The sequence below is a fragment of the Narcine bancroftii genome, chromosome 7, assembly GCF_036971445.1.
Source record: "Narcine bancroftii isolate sNarBan1 chromosome 7, sNarBan1.hap1, whole genome shotgun sequence".
NCBI classification, from domain to species: domain Eukaryota; kingdom Metazoa; phylum Chordata; class Chondrichthyes; order Torpediniformes; family Narcinidae; genus Narcine; species Narcine bancroftii.
The window spans coordinates 6,228,516-6,249,684 of NC_091475.1; the positions used below are offsets into that span (position 1 = coordinate 6,228,516).

The window sequence follows — 21,169 nt, forward strand, 5'->3', positions numbered from 1 at the left end:
ATGAACGTCTCTCCACGGATTGCAACATCAAGACGAGTTGGCTCTAAAACTATTTTTATACAAGAAAACAAAATAGTTTCATCCAGAGTTTTAAGTAGTTGGGGGGGGGGGGGGAATCATCTGATCAAATCATGGAATTGTCATTTTTAAGTTTCTCATCTTTAAAATGCTGCTTCACACACATATTTAACTCGAGCTCTGTCGGCACCACAAAACAAATCAAGTGTTCTGATTCAGCTCCTCTTCCCAACATTGAAGCCCCTCCCCCCCAGCCCTGGATCATGCCAACGCGCATGCGCAACTGGCGCAGCTCGATATCCCCCCCTCCCCCCCAATCTAGGAGCAAAACAAAAAGCTAGAAAAGAAGGTACAATGACGGATGGGAAAGAAGGGGGAAACCCCCCCCCACTCCACCCCACCCCCACCCCGACCCCGACCCCCCACCCCCACCCCGACCATGCCCGGGGCCTGAGGAAAGATGCCGGCCCACGCCAGGCCCGGCACCTTTCTGATTTCAACGCCCGCCTCGGAAAAGGGGGGGGAGGGGGAAATAAAACAGACATACAGACCTGCAGATAGGGATGGAAGCGAGCTCGACCCCTGCCCGGCTTCCCCTCCCCTCCCCCCCGCCCCACGCCGACTTCTCTCAGCGCGATGGGAGATCCCGGCGCTCGGACCTCATCTGGACGTGGCAGAGCGGCCGCCAGTGCGCCTGCGCGCCCTCCTCGCCCCGCCCCCCGGCCCCGACTCCGCCCCCGCCCGAAGCTGCCAGGCAGCCGGAAGGATGAGTCACGGTGCAGAGGGGGGGGGGGGCAAGGCTGGCTTCAGAGGGGGGGGCAAGGCTGGCTTCAGAGGGGGGGGCAAGGCTGGCTTCAGAGGGGGGGGCAAGGCTGGCTTCAGAGGGGGGGGCAAGGCTGGCTTCAGAGGGGGGGGCAAGGCTGGCTTCAGAGGGGGGGGCAAGGCTGGCTTCAGAGGGGGGGGCAAGGCTGGCTTCAGAGGGGGGGGCAAGGCTGGCTTCAGAGGGGGGGGCAAGGCTGGCTTCAGAGGGGGGGGCAAGGCTGGCTTCAGAGGGGGGGGCAAGGCTGGCTTCAGAGGGGGGGGCAAGGCTGGCTTCAGAGGGGGGGGCAAGGCTGGCTTCAGAGGGGGGGGCAAGGCTGGCTTCAGAGGGGGGGGCAAGGCTGGCTTCAGAGGGGGGGGCAAGGCTGGCTTCAGAGGGGGGGGCAAGGCTGGCTTCAGAGGGGGGGGCAAGGCTGGCTTCAGGGGGGGGGCAAGGCTGGCTTCAGAGGGGGGGGCAAGGCTGGCTTCAGAGGGGGGGGCAAGGCTGGCTTCAGAGGGGGGGGCAAGGCTGGCTTCAGAGGGGGGGGCAAGGCTGGCTTCAGAGGGGGGGGCAAGGCTGGCTTCAGAGGGGGGGGCAAGGCTGGCTTCAGAGGGGGGGGCAAGGCTGGCTTCAGAGGGGGGGGCAAGGCTGGCTTCAGAGGGGGGGGCAAGGCTGGCTTCAGAGGGGGGGGCAAGGCTGGCTTCAGAGGGGGGGGCAAGGCTGGCTTCAGAGGGGGGGGCAAGGCTGGCTTCAGAGGGGGGGGCAAGGCTGGCTTCAGAGGGGGGGGCAAGGCTGGCTTCAGAGGGGGGGGCAAGGCTGGCTTCAGAGGGTGGGGGGCAAGGCTGGCTTCAGAGGGTGGGGGGCAAGGCTGGCTTCAGAGGGTGGGGGGCAAGGCTGGCTTCAGAGGGGAGGGCAAGGCTGGCTTCAGAGGGGGAGGGCAAGGCTGGCTTCAGGGGGGGGGCAAGGCTGGCTTCAGGGGGGGGCAAGGCTGGCTTCAGGGGGGGGCAAGGCTGGCTTCAGGGGGGGGCAAGGCTGGCTTCAGGGGGGGGCAAGGCTGGCTTCAGGGGGGGGCAAGGCTGGCTTCAGGGGGGGGCAAGGCTGGCTTCAGGGGGGGGCAAGGCTGGCTTCAGGGGGGGGCAAGGCTGGCTTCAGGGGGGGGCAAGGCTGGCTTCAGGGGGGGCAAGGCTGGCTTCAGGGGGGGCAAGGCTGGCTTCAGGGGGGGGAAAGGCTGGCTTCAGGGGGGGGGCAAGGCTGGCTTCAGAGGGGGAGGGCAAGGCTGGCTTCAGAGGGGGAGGGCAAGGCTGGCTTCAGAGGGGGAGGGCAAGGCTGGCTTCAGAGGGGGAGGGCAAGGCTGGCTTCAGAGGGGGAGGGCAAGGCTGGCTTCAGAGGGGGAGGGCAAGGCTGGCTTCAGAGGGGGAGGGCAAGGCTGGCTTCAGAGGGGGAGGGCAAGGCTGGCTTCAGAGGGGGAGGGCAAGGCTGGCTTCAGAGGGGGAGGGCAAGGCTGGCTTCAGAGGGGGAGGGCAAGGCTGGCTTCAGAGGGGGAGGGCAAGGCTGGCTTCAGAGGGGGAGGGCAAGGCTGGCTTCAGAGGGGGGGGGCAAGGCTGGCTTCAGAGGGGGGGGGCAAGGCTGGCTTCAGAGGGGGGGGGCAAGGCTGGCTTCAGAGGGGGGGCAAGGCTGGCTTCAGAGGGGGGGCAAGGCTGGCTTCAGAGGGGGGGCAAGGCTGGCTTCAGAGGGGGGGCAAGGCTGGCTTCAGAGGGTGGGGGCAAGGCTGGCTTCAGAGGGTGGGGGCAAGGCTGGCTTCAGAGGGTGGGGGCAAGGCTGGCTTCAGAGGGTGGGGGCAAGGCTGGCTTCAGAGGGTGGGGGCAAGGCTGGCTTCAGAGGGTGGGGGCAAGGCTGGCTTCAGAGGGTGGGGGCAAGGCTGGCTTCAGAGGGTGGGGGCAAGGCTGGCTTCAGAGGGTGGGGGCAAGGCTGGCTTCAGAGGGTGGGGGCAAGGCTGGCTTCAGAGGGTGGGGGCAAGGCTGGCTTCAGAGGGTGGGGGCAAGGCTGGCTTCAGAGGGTGGGGGCAAGGCTGGCTTCAGAGGGTGGGGGCAAGGCTGGCTTCAGAGGGTGGGGGCAAGGCTGGCTTCAGAGGGTGGGGGGCAAGGCTGGCTTCAGAGGGTGGGGGGCAAGGCTGGCTTCAGAGGGTGGGGGGCAAGGCTGGCTTCAGAGGGTGGGGGGCAAGGCTGGCTTCAGAGGGTGGGGGGCAAGGCTGGCTTCAGAGGGTGGGGGGCAAGGCTGGCTTCAGAAGGTGGGGGGCAAGGCTGGCTCCAGAAGGTGGGGGGCAAGGCTGGCTTCAGAGGGTGGGGGCAAACATCAGACCAGCCCCCCCCTCCAACAACTGGGGCAAGAGAAGTGTTAGTTCACCACAGTTGTTTTCAAACTGCCCCTCCCCAAACTCACATCCCCCACCTGAAGGACTCCCGAGGCCATTGGTGCTCTGTGATTAGTCAGGTGGGAAGGTTGAAAACCACCGTTTTAACCATCCCTCATGGACTCGCCATGTGCACGGTTTCATGACTCCAAAGGAAATAGGTAATAATGCAAAAACTCACAAGAAGGATATAGTTTTTTCCTTTCCTGATTGACTCAAGTTCATTTTATAAATAAACTTAATGCTCTAACTCAGCAGCGGTTCTCAACCTTGCCCGCTCACATACCATTTTAAGTATTTTCTATGCCATCGGTGCTCTGGGATGAGTAAGGGGTTGCTTAAGGTGGTAAGTGAGTGGAAAGAAAAAGGTTTGTAGACCACTGTTTTAATCGTACCTCATTGATTCATCGTGTGCAGTTTCCTAACCAAAGGAAATGAGTCAATGACAGTTTTTCCTCAAGAAAAATATTTCAGTAACAGCTGGGTCTAGAGCAGTGATTCTCAACCTTCCCTTCTCACTCACATCCCACCTTAACATAGGAAGTAGGACTAGGAGTAGGCCAAAAATGGCCTATCGAGCCTGCTCCGCCATTCTATAAGTTCATGGCTGATCTAATTTATGACTTAAGCAATCCCTTACTCATCACAGAGCACCCATGGCATAGAAAATGCTTAAAATGGCAGGTGAGTGGAAAGAAAAAGTTTGAGACTGCTGCATTAAGGGCTGAGATAATGAGAACTCTTTGGAATTGTCTATTTCAGAGGCTATTGAGCTGTGATGTATTATCATAGTCTTTTGGACACCAAAATATGTAGGGAAAATAATGGTTGAAAATAAAACTGAGATTGAAGCAATGAGTAGACAAGCTTACAGAATTTTGAAATATTGGGTGGAAAGAGGCTTTTTGACTGGTTGAAAAAACACAAAAACAAATTTCATCTTTCACCACATGTCTATACTCCAGCAGGTTGCATCTTTTCAAGTGCATTAACAAGCATTTGTTAAATGTAACGTACCTTTATGCCTCTACTCCCTTTTCAGACAAAGAATTTTAAATGATCATCTCACCAAGTGGAAAATAATTATCACGCCTCACTTAATGTTTCTAACAACTCCTAAAAATATATTACCCCTGGTTTTTGATTCCTCTGCCAAGGAAAATAGTCCTTTCTTACTTGATGTTCCTCCCTCATTAAATGTATGTACTTCATTTAAGTCTCCTCTTGCTCTTCTTAGTTCCAAAACAACCAGTTTTTCCAATCTCCTACCTGAATTCTGACTCATCATTTTCAGATATATGTAATTATAAAGAAATGCATCAGGGTGGCTGATTTAGACAAAACTATATCTAAAAAGAGAGGTTAACCTAAGTGTAAGGCCCACATTCTTCTTTAGAACAGCTGACTAAAATTTAACGAGCATGATCAGTCCATCAGGTGAATTATATTCTATTTTTCACAAAGATTTGCTGCAAGGAAATCAAAGCTCTTAAAAAGTTGCAGGAACTGGGTATTGACTTATTTCAGACTAATATCATAATTTATCTACTTTCTGATGATTTATGGGAAAGAATTTTTCAACTTGTCAATACTTCAATTTGTGCCCATCACTCTTTGATTCATTTCAAGGGAGTCCATTGGGCTAATCTGTCTAAAGACAGATTGGCCCGTAATTTTCCTAATACAAGTCCTATTTGTGATAGGTGCAAATCCAAAGGGGCCACTTTGACTCATGTTTTGGTTCTGTACAAAGTTAGATAATTTTTGGCAAGGTGTTTTTGAAACTAACTAAAGTGTTGGACCTCGAGTTACAGCCAAACTTGCTCAGTTATCACAGTTTTAGGATCAGGCTTTGCGCCTGCTTCAGCCCAAAGGATAGTCGCCTTTTCAACATTGATGGCAAGGAGACCTTTATTACTGAAAGATTGCAATCTGCCAACTTTTCTTCAATGGCTTTCCTCCATGATGTAACACTTAGACTCAGAAAATATTAGAAGTCAGACATTTAATACCACCTTTAACTTCAAAAAAACCCCAGTGACCATTTATTCAATATTTTTGTAGGACTCAAACTAATAAATTGAACTTTTTTTTCCTCTCCAAGTGCGTTGTGTTTACTCAGGAAGTCTCTCTTCAACTTGCGTTGACATTACTTTCAGAATGGATTGACCAGTTGTTTTTGTGTTTGGAGGGTTTTTTAATTTTTTTTTGGTGGAGTTAGACGGTTTTTATTTTATGCATTAACTTTTTATTCCCTTACTCAATGTAACTGTCAATCTATGGAAATGTTGAATTATTTTTAAAGTACTTCATTGTTATATTTAAGAACAACGTATATTACTTTTCCACATTTTCTGTATATTGTTTTTTTATAAAAAATTGAAGTAATATAATTTATTCATTTCAGCAAATTTGGACTTTTCCAATTTGCTTCAATGCATTAACAAAAATATTCACAGTTTTCCGTTTTTATTATGGTCACTTATTACTCTCAATGTGGTGGATGACAAATTTAAATGTTTTTAAGTAAACTTGCATTTAAATTTAGACACACAGCTTCCACCCACGTGCTCATATGTTGCTCAATTAACCCACAACCCCCTTACGTTTTATTTTGAAGGAAGGGAGGACCACCCTCCACTACATATCAACAACTCTCTTCTAGTAGAGAGAGTGGAGAGCACCAAGTTCCTTGTCGTTCACTTAACCAATGACCTATCATGTACACACAATAGGAAGGTACAATACCAACCGCATTTCCTAAGAAAACTGAGGCGGGCTATGCTACCAACCACCATTGTATCAACCTTCGACAGGAGCTCTATTGAGAGCATCACAGTGTGGTATGGTTTCTGCAGTGAAATGGGTTGGAGGTTAATCCACAGCACCATAGGAGTGGCAGAGAGGATCATTGGAGTCTCTCATCGACGTGATCCACCAGGATCGTTGACTGAAGAGGGCATAGAAAATCACTGATGACCCTCGTTGTAAAAAAGAAATAGGAACAATTCATGCAATCTGGACTTGTGAAAAGGTGAAAAAATTTTGGGAAGATCTAAACCAGATATTAAATAAAATTACAGAAAGCAATATACCAAAAAACCCAGAGATCTTCCTCCTAAGTAACATAAAAAATAAAGAATTTGGACTCGATTTGGAGGGTGTACAAAAAAGATTTGTTAAGATAGCCCTAGCTGTAGCAAAAAAATATATTATGTCAAACTGGAAATTAGAAGATAATTTGAAAATACAGCAATGGTATATAGAAATGAATAAATGTATTCCATTAGAAAAAATGACATATAGTTTAAGAAATAATATAACATTATTTGAACAAATATGGGAGCCGTACATGGAATATAATAGAGAAAACCTACCGGGACATCTATCACCTAAAATGACAAAAGGAAAAGAGAATGGAAAGAATTGACTCAGTAGAAGTTTTTGTTCGTTAATGTTGAGTGACAACATTGTTTGATGGGTTTGATGTATCTTGGACTCAGAGTTTTGAATGGATGGAGGGGGAGGGGGAGGTGGGGGGGGAGGGGAGGAGGGAGGGGGGAGAAAACGACACTATATATTTGAAAGGAGAAAGGTGTATATCTTGAATAATGTGATCTATAATGTGAAAAATAAAAAATTTAAAAAAAAGAAAATCACTGATGACCCTTTCTACCCTGCATGCAGCATCTTCCACCCGCTCCCGTCAGGAAAGAGATCCAGGAGGATCTGAGCCAGCACCACCAGGCTGAGAAACAGCTTCTTCCCATGGGCAGTGAATGCTGAACGACCAAAGGAACATTAACCATCTGAGACTCTCGCATTCATGAAACAATATTTATTTGTATATATGAATAAATGTCCCGTATAATATATTGTTTGTCTGTATGTGTGTTATGTCTAGTTGTGTGCTGCGTGTTTTGCAATGAGAACCAGAGAATGCCACTTTGTTGGGTTGTACTTGTGTAATCAGATGACAATAAACTTGACGAACTTTAAACCAGAGCCCCTGGAGGAAATCCACACAGACACAGGGAGAATGTACAAAATCCTTACAGACAGTGCCATGAAACTTCCAAGACTAGTATATCCTTTTCCAAGTAAGGAGACTAAAACTGTTCTTAGTACTTTAGATGAAGCCTCACCAGAATCCTGCATAGTCACAGCAGAAACACTCAGCTCTTAATTAATGGCTCCAGCAATGGAGAACAAATCATATTTCCCCCTTTTTTTTAATACTTTTTTTTCAGTAAATATATTCATACAGTCTTTACACTTTTATACATTTCAAATATATATTATTTACAAACAAAAGAAAACAAAAAATCCCCCCCTTTTTCCCTCTGCCCCCACCCCTCAATACAAGTATAATTTTGCCTACCATCAGAGCTCTCATAATTATTTTTTCTGGGCTATCACCTCTTTACATACCTTAAAGGGTCAGGTTTACAATTGGACCACTACATAATACAAGTATGTGAAAGTTTGACCTTTATTTTAAGTTGTAAGTGATTTTCTCCCCAGCCCATCGAGCAATAATTAGGGGAGAGTTGGACTTCCAACTGCTTGCTATACACTTCTTAGCCACAGCCAGGGTTACCTTAACAAAACAGAGGGCAGGACCATTGTGGGACCCCATCTCTCTCACAAGAAAGACCTCAATTGAAGAAAGCAATAGAAGGTTCCATTTGACAGAATATATTTCTGTTTTAATTGTTCAAAGGACATAAGTAGCCCTTCTTGTTTAATTCTTTTCTCATGCCAAATATTTAAATTCTATTGCCCAAACTCATGGGAAATAGTTCATTCTGGCACATTGATGCTTTAGGTAATATCCCCACTTTTCATCCAATACTCTCATTAATCTCATGCCAAATTTTAATCATGTATTAGTATGGGGCTATCTGTTTGGTTTGGTTATTAATTTGATATTCCATTTATAAATGAAATACTTCTCTGTCCTCTCTGTAGTTCCACTTGGATCCATGAGGGAGAATTTCCTTCTTCGAAAAATGATGAGAGGAATGTTGCCTGAGCTACTAAATAATATATTTTTTTAAAATCTGGTAATCTTAATCCTCCCATCCTATTTTCCAACATCAATTTTTTTCATAGCAATACCAGGCACTTTGTATTCCAAATAAATTGTTTTATATGACCATCAAGTATCTTAATGGATTGAAAGCGGTATTGCAGTTTTGGCATCACTTTCATTTTCACACAATTAACCCTTCCAATTAAAGTAATAGGCAGATCTCTCCATCTTTGTAAGTCCTCTATTTTTCCAAGCAAGGGGAGAAAGTTAAGTTTGTATAAATTTTGTAGATCATTATCTACCATTTTACCTAAATATTTAATTCCATCTATTTTCCATTTAAACCGGCTTCATTTTTGGTATCTTTCATAGTCAAAATTTTTAATGCCACAATTTTAACATTCTATTCATATTTATGTTTGTACATATTAAGTTCTATCATTAGACCCTTTTGATTACTTATACAGTAGTTATCTCCCCCTTTTAACATATATTCACAAGATCACAAGACAAAGGAATAGAAACAGGCCACTAGGCCCATCTAGTCTGTTCTGTAAAACTACACTAAGCTACGCTACACTAGTTCCAATTTCCAGCCTGCTCCCACAGTGTTGCCTCCCAATCCCAGTAACTCAAAAATCTCACCAGGACCAGTCTTGGTCTTTGGGTATTTGTTCTCCTGGGGCCAAGATCTAATGGGCTCTCTCAAAAAGTAGTTTTTTCTTGAATGTTTCCACTCCCAGCGCTTGTGGGATCCACTCTTCAAAGAAATTCACCGGATACTTTCCCTTGGGCCCTTCCCACAGCCTGACAATTTGGGCATTAATTCTTCTGGTGAAATTTTCCGTGTGGTTGATTTAGTCCAGCAGCAGCTGTTTATTTGCTTTCCACCTCTTTGCATTTTCCTCCAGGATTTTTAATTGTTCTCGAGTCATCATCAGGTCTCTTAGCACATTTTGCACCTTGGAGAACCATTCTCTCAGAACTTCCATAGATTTTGTCATCTTTTGGAAATCCTGTGTTGATCCCCCATTTCCTTAGGTTTGTGCCAACATCGTGGCTGCACCTTCTTCACCTTGTGAACTTTCTGTCGATAATCTCAGCGACTTTTGAGCTTCTTCCATTTTATTTTTCTGGGTCTTGTTCTTCTTACCCATCAATCCTTTATGCTTAAGTTTTTTTTATTTGATTACTTTAAATCAGTCTTTTAATCAATCTTCAGAGAGCTCTTCAAACCGACATCTGTCTCAGTCCTTAGTATGGCCACGCCCCCACCTTATTTGCCTTCTTAATTACATGCTCCCCTGCAAACTAACCTCATGTTATTCATGCATAAGCAATCATAGGTGTCTCTGCACATCAGAATGCAGCAGTTTTCCACCATAGGTGTATCTAGGGTGTGGCAGCCAGGGCACTTGTCCTGGGCACTACTTGAAGGGGGGCACCAATGTCCTCACCGCAACCACCCAATATCGAACTCCCAAGCCCGATGCGCCTGACATCCAATTCCTGAGTTTGTTCCTAGCTCCGTCCTTTGCCCACCCCATCTAAATCCCGAGCTCGACCACCTCACTCCTAGCTCCGTGTGTCACCCACCCCCATCTAACTCCCGAGCCTGACGGCCTTGGTCCTAGACCCGTCAGTCACCCGCCTCACTCCCAGCCCCATCTGTCACTCCCTCCATCTAACTCCCGAGCCCGACTGGCCTCGGCCTCGCTGATCCCTCACAGATCAGTAAAAGATCAAACCTACTGATATTTAAAAATGAGAGTTCTAGTCAATTACAAATCAATATGTGAAATTTACAAGGACCGGTTGGGCATCATGGTTGGCGAAGTGGTTTAGTGCCAGCAATCAGGACTGGGATTTGAATCCCACGCTGTCTAGAAGGAGTTGGTACATTCTCCCTGTCTAAATTAAATACACAGGGAGTAGTGGCAAAGATTTTAGAGTGTACCTCACCCAATGAAACGTGTTTATTCATATAATGTTTGGAGTCCAATAACCTGGGCAGGGAAGGGGAGTCAGCTGTGAATTGTGCTTCTAACAACCAAGAAAAGAACCACTCCTCACAGGAAATCAACAATATTCTTAATTGGTACAGGACTAATGATGTCAAGTCATGTGAATACTTTTTAAACAAACTGGGTTAAATAACACCAGCGGACATTCAAGCAGGGGAAATAGAAGATGATACAGGGAACAATCTTTTAAACACCTTTTTCTGTATTGTTTGTGATGGATTTGTGCTAATATAAATCTTTAGGTATATATATTTTTTTAGTAAAGGACTTTGTCTGCTAGATGAACAGGGACATTCTTACAGACACGCACAATTACACACACAAAGAACCCTTTGCGATGGCAAATATCGGAGACCATTTGTCTGCAAATTCATTGTTCAATGGAAGCTGAAAAGACAATTATAAAAATTAGAATTGAATAGTTCATTGAAAACTAAAGTCACTGATGTTTGCTAAACAAAGACATTTGGTCAAGCAAGGCACCATTTGCTTGTTTATACATGTTTTTGGAATTGAAATTGAAAAGAATCAGTAAACAGACAAAGTCATTTGCTTTTAACATAAATTCGAAGTGGTTTTGAAGAAACTTCAAAGACAATAATGATGTCAAGTCATGTGATTAAAGACATTTGAAAAGCTGCATTTTAAGTATTGAACCAATTTCAACTGAGGTCAGAAATGCAGTAACAATCCTTGGAGAAGGACAGTTGCTGGTGTTCTTGTGAAAAGGAGGAACACCGAATCAGTGGCTTTGAAGAAAATGGCCACTTTCAACTGTCCCTTGAACAGAGAGAGGACAGATCTGTTGTGTCCAGTGTAACTGGACACCTTATGATTGAAAGAAAGCAAAATTAATCTTGCATTTGAAACATAACCATTTTAAAATGATTACTTCATGTAATCCTTGCCAGGATTTGTGAAATCATCATGGCAATAAACACAAGTTCTGAAACTTCTCTGTCAGAGAGGTAAATCATTTGTATAAAGAAACAATTCTCTGAAGTTTTGGGAGGTGTGATGCCTCACACCTACTCCATAATTACTTTTGAACACACACACACACATACACAGAGATATATATAGTGCAAAGTTGGGCTGTTAGTGTTATATAATTAAGTTAATAAAAATTGTTTGGTAGATACCAAACAATTGGTGAATTTCTATTGATGCTTCTTATATGTAACATGTTGATCAGATCGCAAGCAGTAAGGAAGAGACTTGGACATAAAGAAATCCTCATGAATGACCTGCAAGTGGACCAGCTCACATAATCCCCCAATTTAAGGCTATCTCCTGAGCAAGACTATGACATTACAAAGCCTTCTCTATTTTGCTCCTAATTGAAGGATTGGATAAGTATTATAGAATACAAACTGTTTAAAAAAAAACTCCATGGCAATTGCCTGCACGATAGTGGCAAACAGATAAAAAGAATGGCAGCATTGTTCAGGGAAGTGTACGCTCCTCATAAAAGGACATTTTATTCCTTTTAGCAGTTTTGGCTGACATAAAAAGAAACTATGCCCAATACACACGCGACTAATCTTCCAAACCAGCACAACTGTGCATGTGCGTGGAAGTCGCCCAACTGGCAACTTTATTTGTGCTTGGTGGGGGTGGGTGCAATTTCAGTGCTCGCCATAGGTGCTATTTTACCTAGATACACCAGTTTTCCATCATTTAAAGCTCTACTTAACTCAATCTATTTTTTCTTCAAAGTGAACAACCTCACATTCAGCCAGACTTTCGCCTGCTCAAACTATTATCTTTGCAGACTCTGACCCATGCACAATTTGCTTTTTCCACTCAATTATTAGTATCACATCTTATGCTGGTGCTTTGTTACAGCAAACTAACCACAATGCCTTTTTCTCATCTTAATCTATTTTCATACATTTAAAGGTAAAGGTTACTACATTTAGAGTGTAACATACATGAAATTCTTCAATTTGGTCAGCACCTGGTGTTCCTGGGCAGTCTCCCCTCCAAGTATTGAACAGGCCTAAGCCTGCTTAGCTTCTGAGATCAAACACCAAGCCATCAACTTGTTTTATAAGATCACAATTTATCTTGATAGAATAAACAGCCTTGGTAATCTGAACTTCAAAGCATCTGTTCTGATTAGGTATTAGATGCACCTGTGTTCATTGGTATCCTTCAGCTTCCTGGTAGTGGGTATTTTGCATTCTTTATTTTCCTTCCTAAAATTCAACTGGGAATGTCTGCTCAATTTAGATCCTGTTCCAGTCTTTCACACCCAAATTTGTAGTATAAAAACCATATCCAATGAAACTTCAAAATTATTACCTATGCTCCGTTCATTAATATTAACCATAGTGTAGAATAATAATATTTTGTAGAGATTGCACAGCCAAGAAAATGTCATTAGGAGTAAGGTTTAAAGAATCTGATTATTGCTTAAAAATGTGATTTTAAACTAGCAATGCAGTAAGATCACTATGCTTTATCCATGTGCATTGCAATCACCGTTCCCTCTAAGCCAGTGTTTCGCAACCATTTTCTTTCCACTCACATACCACTTTAAATAATCCCTATGCCATCAGTGCTCTGTGATTGTTAAGGGATTGCTAAAGGTGGGATGTGAGTGGGAAGGGAAGGTTGAGAATCACTGGTCTAGGCCCAATTGTTACTGAAATATTTTGTTTGAGAAAAATGGTCATTGGCCCATTTCCTTTGGAGTTATGAAACCGTGCACATAATGACTCAATTAGGGACAATTAAAACAGTGGTTTACAACCTTTTTCTTTCCACACCCCACCTTAAGCAATCCCTTACTAATCACACAGCACCTATGGCATAGGGAATACTTAATGTTATGTGAGTGGAAAGAAAATGGTTGAAAAGCACTGTTTTAATTGTCCCTAATTGACTCATTATGTGCAAGTTTTTTGAGGTAACAAAAAAAAAATTGATGAGGGTAAGGTGATAGATGTGAACGACATGGATTGAGAACCACTGCTCTAAGCTTGGCATGCCCACATTCATTTGCAAACAGTGCACAAAGGAAATTAATGTGCACACAAAAGGTTAGTGACATAAAATGCAATAATTAATAATTATACTTATTGAAAATAATCTCTTATCTATCAAACTGGTATCCATGGATATCCATGGATAGGATGTGCCAAAATGATCTTGAAACAATTTCAAGTTTCCATTTGCACAAGCATTCAGTGTGCATACTTCTATCACAAGAAAGATTTGCACAAAATAAGATTTTTGCATCCACTGACCACTAAAAATTGGAACATAGAACACTATAGTACAGGACCTTCGGCCCTCAATGTGGTGACAACCCATGTATTCCTTCTTTAAAAAAAAGTACCAAACCCTCACTACCCCATAACCCTCAATTTTTCTTTGTCTGTATAAGTGTCTTTTAAATGCCTCCAATGTTTCAGCCTCCACCATCCCCAGAAAAGCATTCCAGGCATCTACAGCTGTGTAAAAAAAAAACTTACCCCTGATGTCCCTCCTACCCTTCCTTAACTTTGTACTGATGTCCTCTGGTGTTTGTTGGTTCTGCCCAAGTAAACAAGTGCTGGCTGTCCACCTTATCTATACTTCTCAGAATCTTGTAGACCTCTATTAAGTCTCCCTCTCATCCTTCTATGCTCCAAAGAGAAAAGTCCCAGCTCTGCTAACCTTGCCTCATAAGACTTGTTTCCCAATCCAGGCAACATCCTGGTAAATCTTCTCTGCACCCTTTGCATAGCTTCCACATTCTTCCTATGAGGTGATCAGAACTGAACACAATATTCCAAGTGTGGACCTACCAGAGATTTGTAGAGTTGCAATATGCTCTCTGTACTCCTGAATTCAATCCCTCTATTAATTAAGCCTAGCATCCAATAGGCTTTCTTAACTATCCTATCAACCAATGTGGCAACTTTGAGGGATATATGGATTTGAACCCCAAGGTCCTCTGTTCATCCACACTCTTAAGTAACTGACCATTTACCCTGCACTAAGCCTTCTGGTTTGTCCTTCCCAAATGCATCACCTCACACTTATCCGGTTTGAAATCCCATCTGCCACTTTTCTGCCCAACTCTGCATCCTTTCTATATCCTCCTGTAACCTTCAGCTCCATCCACAACTCCTCCAACCTCTGTGTCATCCGCAAATTTACTGACCCATCCACCCGCCTCTTCATCCAGGTCATTTATATTTTTTTAAAAATCACAAAGAGCAGGGGTTCCAGAACAGATTCTTGCAACACTCCACCAATCACCGACCTCCTGGCAGAATACTTTCCTTCCCCTACTATTCTCTTTCTTCCTACAAGCCAATTTTTTTTATCCTCAGTCAAGGTTCCACTGATCCCATGCCTCATGACTTTCTGGATGAGTCTCTTGTGGGGGTCCTTGTCAATGCCTTTCTAAAATCCATGTAGTTCATATCTACCACCCTACCCATCAATTTCTTTTGTTACCTCCTCAAAAAAAACTGAATTAGACTCATGAGGCACAACCTTCCCTTCACAAAGCCATGCTGGCTATCCTTGAGACAGCACTTATCCAAATGTTCATATATCCTATCCTTAAGAGGGAACATTGATTGCAATCACGAGTTAAAACATATCACAGGTTGTAGGGAGGTAAAATAATTCAGTTATCAAGTGAAGGAAGAATGAGTAAGCAAAAAAAAGGGGCAAAACCTCCTACATTTTAGTTTAACCACAGTGTTAAATGTTACCCACTAAATGTTTCTTCTCTCTCAGTAAACATGATAAAATAGTGTGATGATTCAATTTTATTCATAAAAGACAGACATACTTTACGAATTTTAATATGCTTCAGTTTAAATATTGAAGCCAAATACATTACATTGTACTGGTACAAAAACAAGTTCTAGTGTAACACTTTACTCATGGTTGCAAATCAAATCTGCAATGGTAAAAATTAAACAAGATTAAATCTACTTGACTAATTTTTGCACACAAAGACAAACTGCTCAATTTAAAGTTACATATTCATTGGCTTAATTTTTCATATAAACAAAATATGAAGCTACTACACTTAAATCCACCTTACAAGTAGGGTTAGGGTTATCTGCCCAATCTGCAGATATTACAAATTTTGTCACATTGAGTTGTAAACAGAAAGAAATTCCTCTCAAGAGGTTGTGCTTGATTGTAGAACAAAATTTAAGTGCAAACAACTTAAGCTCATGGGTTTGGTACCATGTCCCTCTTGTAAACTATCAGATATGATGAAGAATGTTATACATGATCACTTCGGTTTCACTGAAAATTGGTTGCTCCTATCCAACTAACCTCCACTACACCAGAGCTAATTATAAAGAATCAGAGTCGTAATGGCTTATAGAGGCTGAAAAAGTTGATTTTGAGAGATATAAAGGTCAGTATTTCATGACCATGATTATAATTTGCATGTGTGACAACACTTGAGTATTGGCTTAAACATACTTCAGGTGACACATTATAAACAAAAGCTAATCATTTACAGATTGTTCAGTGAGCTGGAGCTATGTCCAAATTGCACCAAATTTTGTGATGCAACTTTATATAAGTACATAAAAAGGAATTGTCAGAAAAGGTTATATATACTGTTCTCTTAAATTTGTCTTTAGAGAAACTTAAACAAAAGTAACTCCCTTCATGCTGAGACACTTTTTAAAAAAATTAAATAGTTAATTGACCTGACAGCATTGGATATGTTGCTCATTTCATTCAATCCAAATTTAGTAGTGTGATACTCAGCCTCTAATACACTTACCACACATCCAGTTTCATTGCAGTAGACCAATGTAAGATAACAACATTTTGCAGCACTCCACAATGTACAAACTTAATAATTAAACCATTTGTTTTTCCTCTTGAAAATCACATTATTAAAGAGGAAATACAACTATAACAAGAATGATTTGGACAAATCAGTTTGGAGACATTCCTGAATAAGTATATATACTGCATGACATAACCAATTAGTGACAGGATAATGATATTTTCAAAAGCCACATTATCAAACCACAGATCTGAATAACTAGCACAAAATATTACTCGTTATTATTGCAAGGCTCATTACTTTTCTTGGAAACAATTCTTTTTAAAATCAAAACATCCATTCATAACCTCCAGTACTCAACCCTAATATTATCTTTAATGGACTGATGCAGTCCCATCATTTTAATCATTGTCCTTCTAATAATTTCCAAATTGTACTCATCTTATGCAGTCTATTTCTTCTTCTTTTCCTGTGTGGAGGTAAACCAAGAATCCAGTAATTTTTTGCTGTAATAGATTTGCCAGCCATGGACTTGCACTGCAATAACTAAGACCAAGTACATGACAGCTACAGCAGAAAAGCCAAAGATGAAGCGGTAGGCCTTTCCATGCCGGTACAACTGCTGTGCCATGGGGAACATCTCCATGCTGCCATAAATGAGAGGGGCAATGGAGAAGAGGCCTGTACTAATCATAGAAAGCACAAGGTAACTTATATTGTTGCGTGGGAAAGATACAAAACCAAAGATAGATGGTATGATGCTCAGCAGATATGGGTATTCCCATTGGTATGGCATGGCTATCAGGTCATGTGACACTAACTTCATGTGACTGACAATAACCTGTAGAGTGAGCACTGTCCAGATTACCAAATGAGCAATGATCAGCTTTTTGATCTCGTGCTTCAGAGTTACACTGTAAAGAATAAAAACAATTCTAAATTAATCTTCTTTGCTTCAGGTACACATTTAGATTCAAATAGAAATTCTTCACGTCATTTGCAAAAAAAAATAGAATACAGCTTCTTCCAGATTTAAAGTATAAAGAGGCCTGATCGTATAATATAGGTCCATGGAATGTTAAATAAAGTTATGGCACCCTCCTCCCCATTTTTTAAATGGAACCTCTCAGTAACCACATGATTATTGGTGTAGAAACAAATTAGAACAGCAAAGATAACCAAAGTAAGCATTTTAAGTTAAACCAATATCTACATTGTAGGTATCCAGGTTCCAGGTTGTATCTCAGTATCTTCAATAGAAGTCAATGAAATGCCATTTTTTCCGTCGATCTTAAATGCACTGAAAATCCAATTCCCCTCAATGATTAATGATTGCTTTCATTACATCGGAAATGGTTAGAATCACAATGAGAATTTATTGTCAAGAACATGTCACAAAACTCATTGCTTTTTGGCAGCATCACAGCGCAACATTTACCGGTATATAAACCACTTCAAAGAATAAATAAAAATAGTGCAAGGAAACGTCAAAGTTCATTCAGGGTTACTTGCCATTCACAAAACTTTAATTTCAAGTTACATCTATTTAAGAAGAAAATATAAAAAAAAGTTACCTCATCTGATAGTGTGAAGCTACTTTCTCTCTATGGCGGAAGTCACTGCCATCTGTTCCTGTGGCACGGGGACCAACACGAGATGCCATTGTGAACAAATAACTTCCTCACCCTAGGAAAATTAAAGAAAGATTACAACAGCACAATACCCTGCTGACCCAATTCAATTTAGTATGAATGTCATCCATTGCAGTAAATAATGCAAGGGCTGTTCATAACCACAAACTGTTTTAAATGGCAAAAGGCATCTCTCTTTCATCATCCTCCCACTTCACATCACCTGCCTCATACCTTTCTGAACCTCCTCATACTACTCCATCTACCCTTCAAATTCTCTCTGATCATTCCACTCCAATGTCTCACAAATTCTCTCTAGCTATTTTATCCAAGACCTCTCAATTTCTCTCACACCTGCACATTCCAACCTAATATTCCACCTACTCACCTTTCTTAAATTCCTTTCTCATGGCTCGCCTCCCCTTAATACTTCCTCCAGGTCAAACATTGGCACACTCTTCGTCCAACCCTTATCCTGCCCACCCTCTTCCAGTCCTTTCTTTCCTGGAACTCTGCTACTGACCACTTCCCCTGTCCTGGGAACCCAACAGTCTCAGATGTATTATGGTCCCTTCACAATCCCACAGCCCAATATTCTTTAGCTCCACTACAGTCCTTGCCCATATAACCACTTACAGCTCAGAACAGGCTAGTTCGGCCCTACTAGTCCATGCCGTAACAAATCCCCACCCTCCTAGTCCCACTGACCAGCACCCGGTCCATACCCCTCCAGTCCCCTCCTATCCATGTAACGATCCAGTCTTTCCTTAAATGTAACCAATGATCCCACCTCGACCACGTCTGTCAGAAGCTCATTCCACATCCCCACCACCCTCTGTGTAAAGAAATTTCCCCTCATGTTCCCCTTATAATTTTCCCCCTTCAATCTTAAACCATGCCCTCTAGTTTGAATCTCCCCCACTCTTAATCGAAAAAGCCTATCCACATTTACTCTGTCTGTCCCTTTTAAAATCTTAAACATCTCTATCAAGTCCTTCTACGCTCCAGAGAAAAAAGCCCTAGTCTGCACAACTTTTCCCTGTAACTCAAACCTTGAAATCCTGTCAACATTCTTGTGAACCTTCTCTGTACTCTCTCTATTTTGTTTATATCTTTCCTATAATTTGGTGACCAAAACTGTACACAGTACTCCAAATTTGGCCTCACCAATGCCTTGTACAATTTCATCATAACCTCCCTGGTCTTGAATTTAATACTCCGATTTATGAAGGCCAGCATTCCAAATGCCTTCTTCACCACACCATCTACCTGAGTATCAGCCTTGAGGGTACTATTTACCATCACTCCTAAATCCCTTTGTTGCTCTGCACATCTCAATAGCCTGCCATTTAAAGCATATGACCTATTTAGATTTGCCTTTCCAAAATGTAACACCTCACACTTATCTGTATTAAATTCCATCAGCCATTTCTCAGTCCACACCTCCAGCCTTCCTAAATCACCTTTTAATCTACAGTAATCTTCCTCACTGTCCACAACACCACCAATCTTTGTATCATCCGCAAACTTGCTTATCCAATTCTCGATCCCTGAGGAACTCCACTAGTCACCGGCCTTCAATTGGACAAACAATTTTCTACCACTACTCTCTGACACCTCCCATCCAACCATTGCTGAATCCATTTCACTACCTCCTTATTTATACCTAATGCCTCCACCTTTTTTCCTAACCTCCTGTGGGGAACTTTGTCAAAAGCTTTACTAAAGTCTAAATAGACAACATCCACAGCTTTCCCTTCATCAATCTTTTTTGTAACCCCCTCGAAAAACTCAATCAGGTTTGTCAAGCATGATCTACCCCTGACAAAACCATGCTGATTACTCCCTATCAATCCCTGTACCTCCAAATATTTGTAAATACCATCCCTCAGAACACTTTCCATCAACTTACCCACCACAGACGTCAGACTCACGGGCCTATCATTCCCAGGTTTACATTTGGACCCTTTCTTAAACAGCGGAACCACATGCACCATCCTCCAAACCTTTGACACTACCCCTGTGACCAGTGACATCCTAAATATCTCTGTTAATGGCCCCACTATCTGTCCACAAGCCTCCCTGAGTGTCCTTGGGAATATTTTGTCCGATCCCGGAGATTTATCCACCTTTATCTTTTTCAACACAGCCATCACTACCTCCTTGGTTATCCTTATATGCTTCATGACCTCCCCACTATTTTTCTTGACTTCAACTGGTTCAATATTTTTTTCCCTCGTGAATACCGAGGCAAAGAAATCATTCAAAATTTCCCCCATTTCCTCTGACTTCTCACTCAGCCTACCTTCGCTATCTACAAGGGGTCCAATTTTATCCCTCACTAATCTGGGATTATGATCACTAGACCCAATTGGATCTCCAACATTAATGTCTGATACCTGACCTAGCTCGTTCCCTAACAGGAGATCCAGTATTACACTGTCCCGAGTCGCTTCTTCTACTAATTGATTCAGAAAACAATCTTGAACACATTTAACGAACATTTCGTCTGGCACGGGCTTTGGAAGCAGATTGCGGACTGGGCCAGAACCTGCACCTACTGCCAGCTTTCTGGGGTACACAGGCACACCAGAGCACCCATACAAGATTTGAACACTTCTAGGAACGGTTCAGTCACATAGATGTGGACATCGTTGAACCCTTACCCGTTTCCCGAGGTAATCGTTACCTTTTCACAGTGGTAGACCGCACCACTCGTTGGCCCGAGCCAATCCCAATGCCAGAAGCTTCCACGGACTCCTGCTCCCGAGCGCTTTTGAATGGTTGGGTTGCCTGGTTCAGTATCCTGAACCACCTCACCAGTGATCGGGGCACCCAGTTCACCTCTGCGCTCTGGGCACAGCTCACCAACAGGCTGGGGATCAAGCTACATCACACCACGGCCTATCATCCACAGGCCAATGGGTTAGTCAAGCGTTGCACTGCCACCTTAAGCCGGCACTGACGGCCCGCCTCACTGGGTGGACGAGCTGCCTTGGGTGCACCTGGGCATCCGCTTGACACTCAAAGAAGACCTACAGGCGTCATCAGCCGAGCTGGTCTTCGGTGCACCGCTAGCCCTACCCGGCGAGTTCGTCATCGTACCTCACAATCCCCAGCAGTCATCGCATGGTCTACTTCCCCGCCGCTGGGCCCAGTTGGACTCCTTCACACCCCCATCGCCACCCAGACATGGTACACAGGCCTCTTATCTCCCCAGCGAGCTATCCTGCACAGAGTACATTTTTATCAGGTGGGGCCTGTCCACAGCACCTCTACAAAGACCATACGAAGGGCCGTACAAAGGCGTCCAGCGTTTCACACTGGACATCAGAGGTAAGGGGGAACAGTTTACTGCGGACAGGTTGAAACCAGCGCACCTTGACCCCACTGAACCAGTATTTGTGGCCCAACCCAAGGACATTGGAGCCAGTTCTGGGGGGGGGGGGGGGGGGCTGTGGGGCAGAATGCCATTAGGCAGG

At 43.5% G+C, this 21,169-nt stretch overlaps 1 protein-coding gene across 7 annotated transcripts in view; it reads right to left on the reverse strand.

The window, feature by feature from the left end:
* jagn1a (jagunal homolog 1a) overlaps window positions 1-21,169 on the reverse strand; it is a 109,621-nt gene that overhangs the window by 87,807 nt on the left and 645 nt on the right. For 3 of the 7 annotated variants that reach the window (XM_069888664.1, XM_069888662.1, XM_069888658.1), the window contains exon 2: window positions 17,631-17,742. In XM_069888664.1, the coding sequence (XP_069744765.1) occupies window positions 17,631-17,719 (89 nt within the window). In that variant the 5' untranslated portion in view covers window positions 17,720-17,742. Of the gene's footprint in view, window positions 1-569; window positions 672-15,081; window positions 16,971-17,630; window positions 17,743-20,376; window positions 20,534-20,792; window positions 21,034-21,169 lie in introns of those variants that run through there. The other 4 variants (XM_069888660.1, XM_069888659.1, XM_069888665.1 and 1 more) reach the window with 4 other exon arrangements.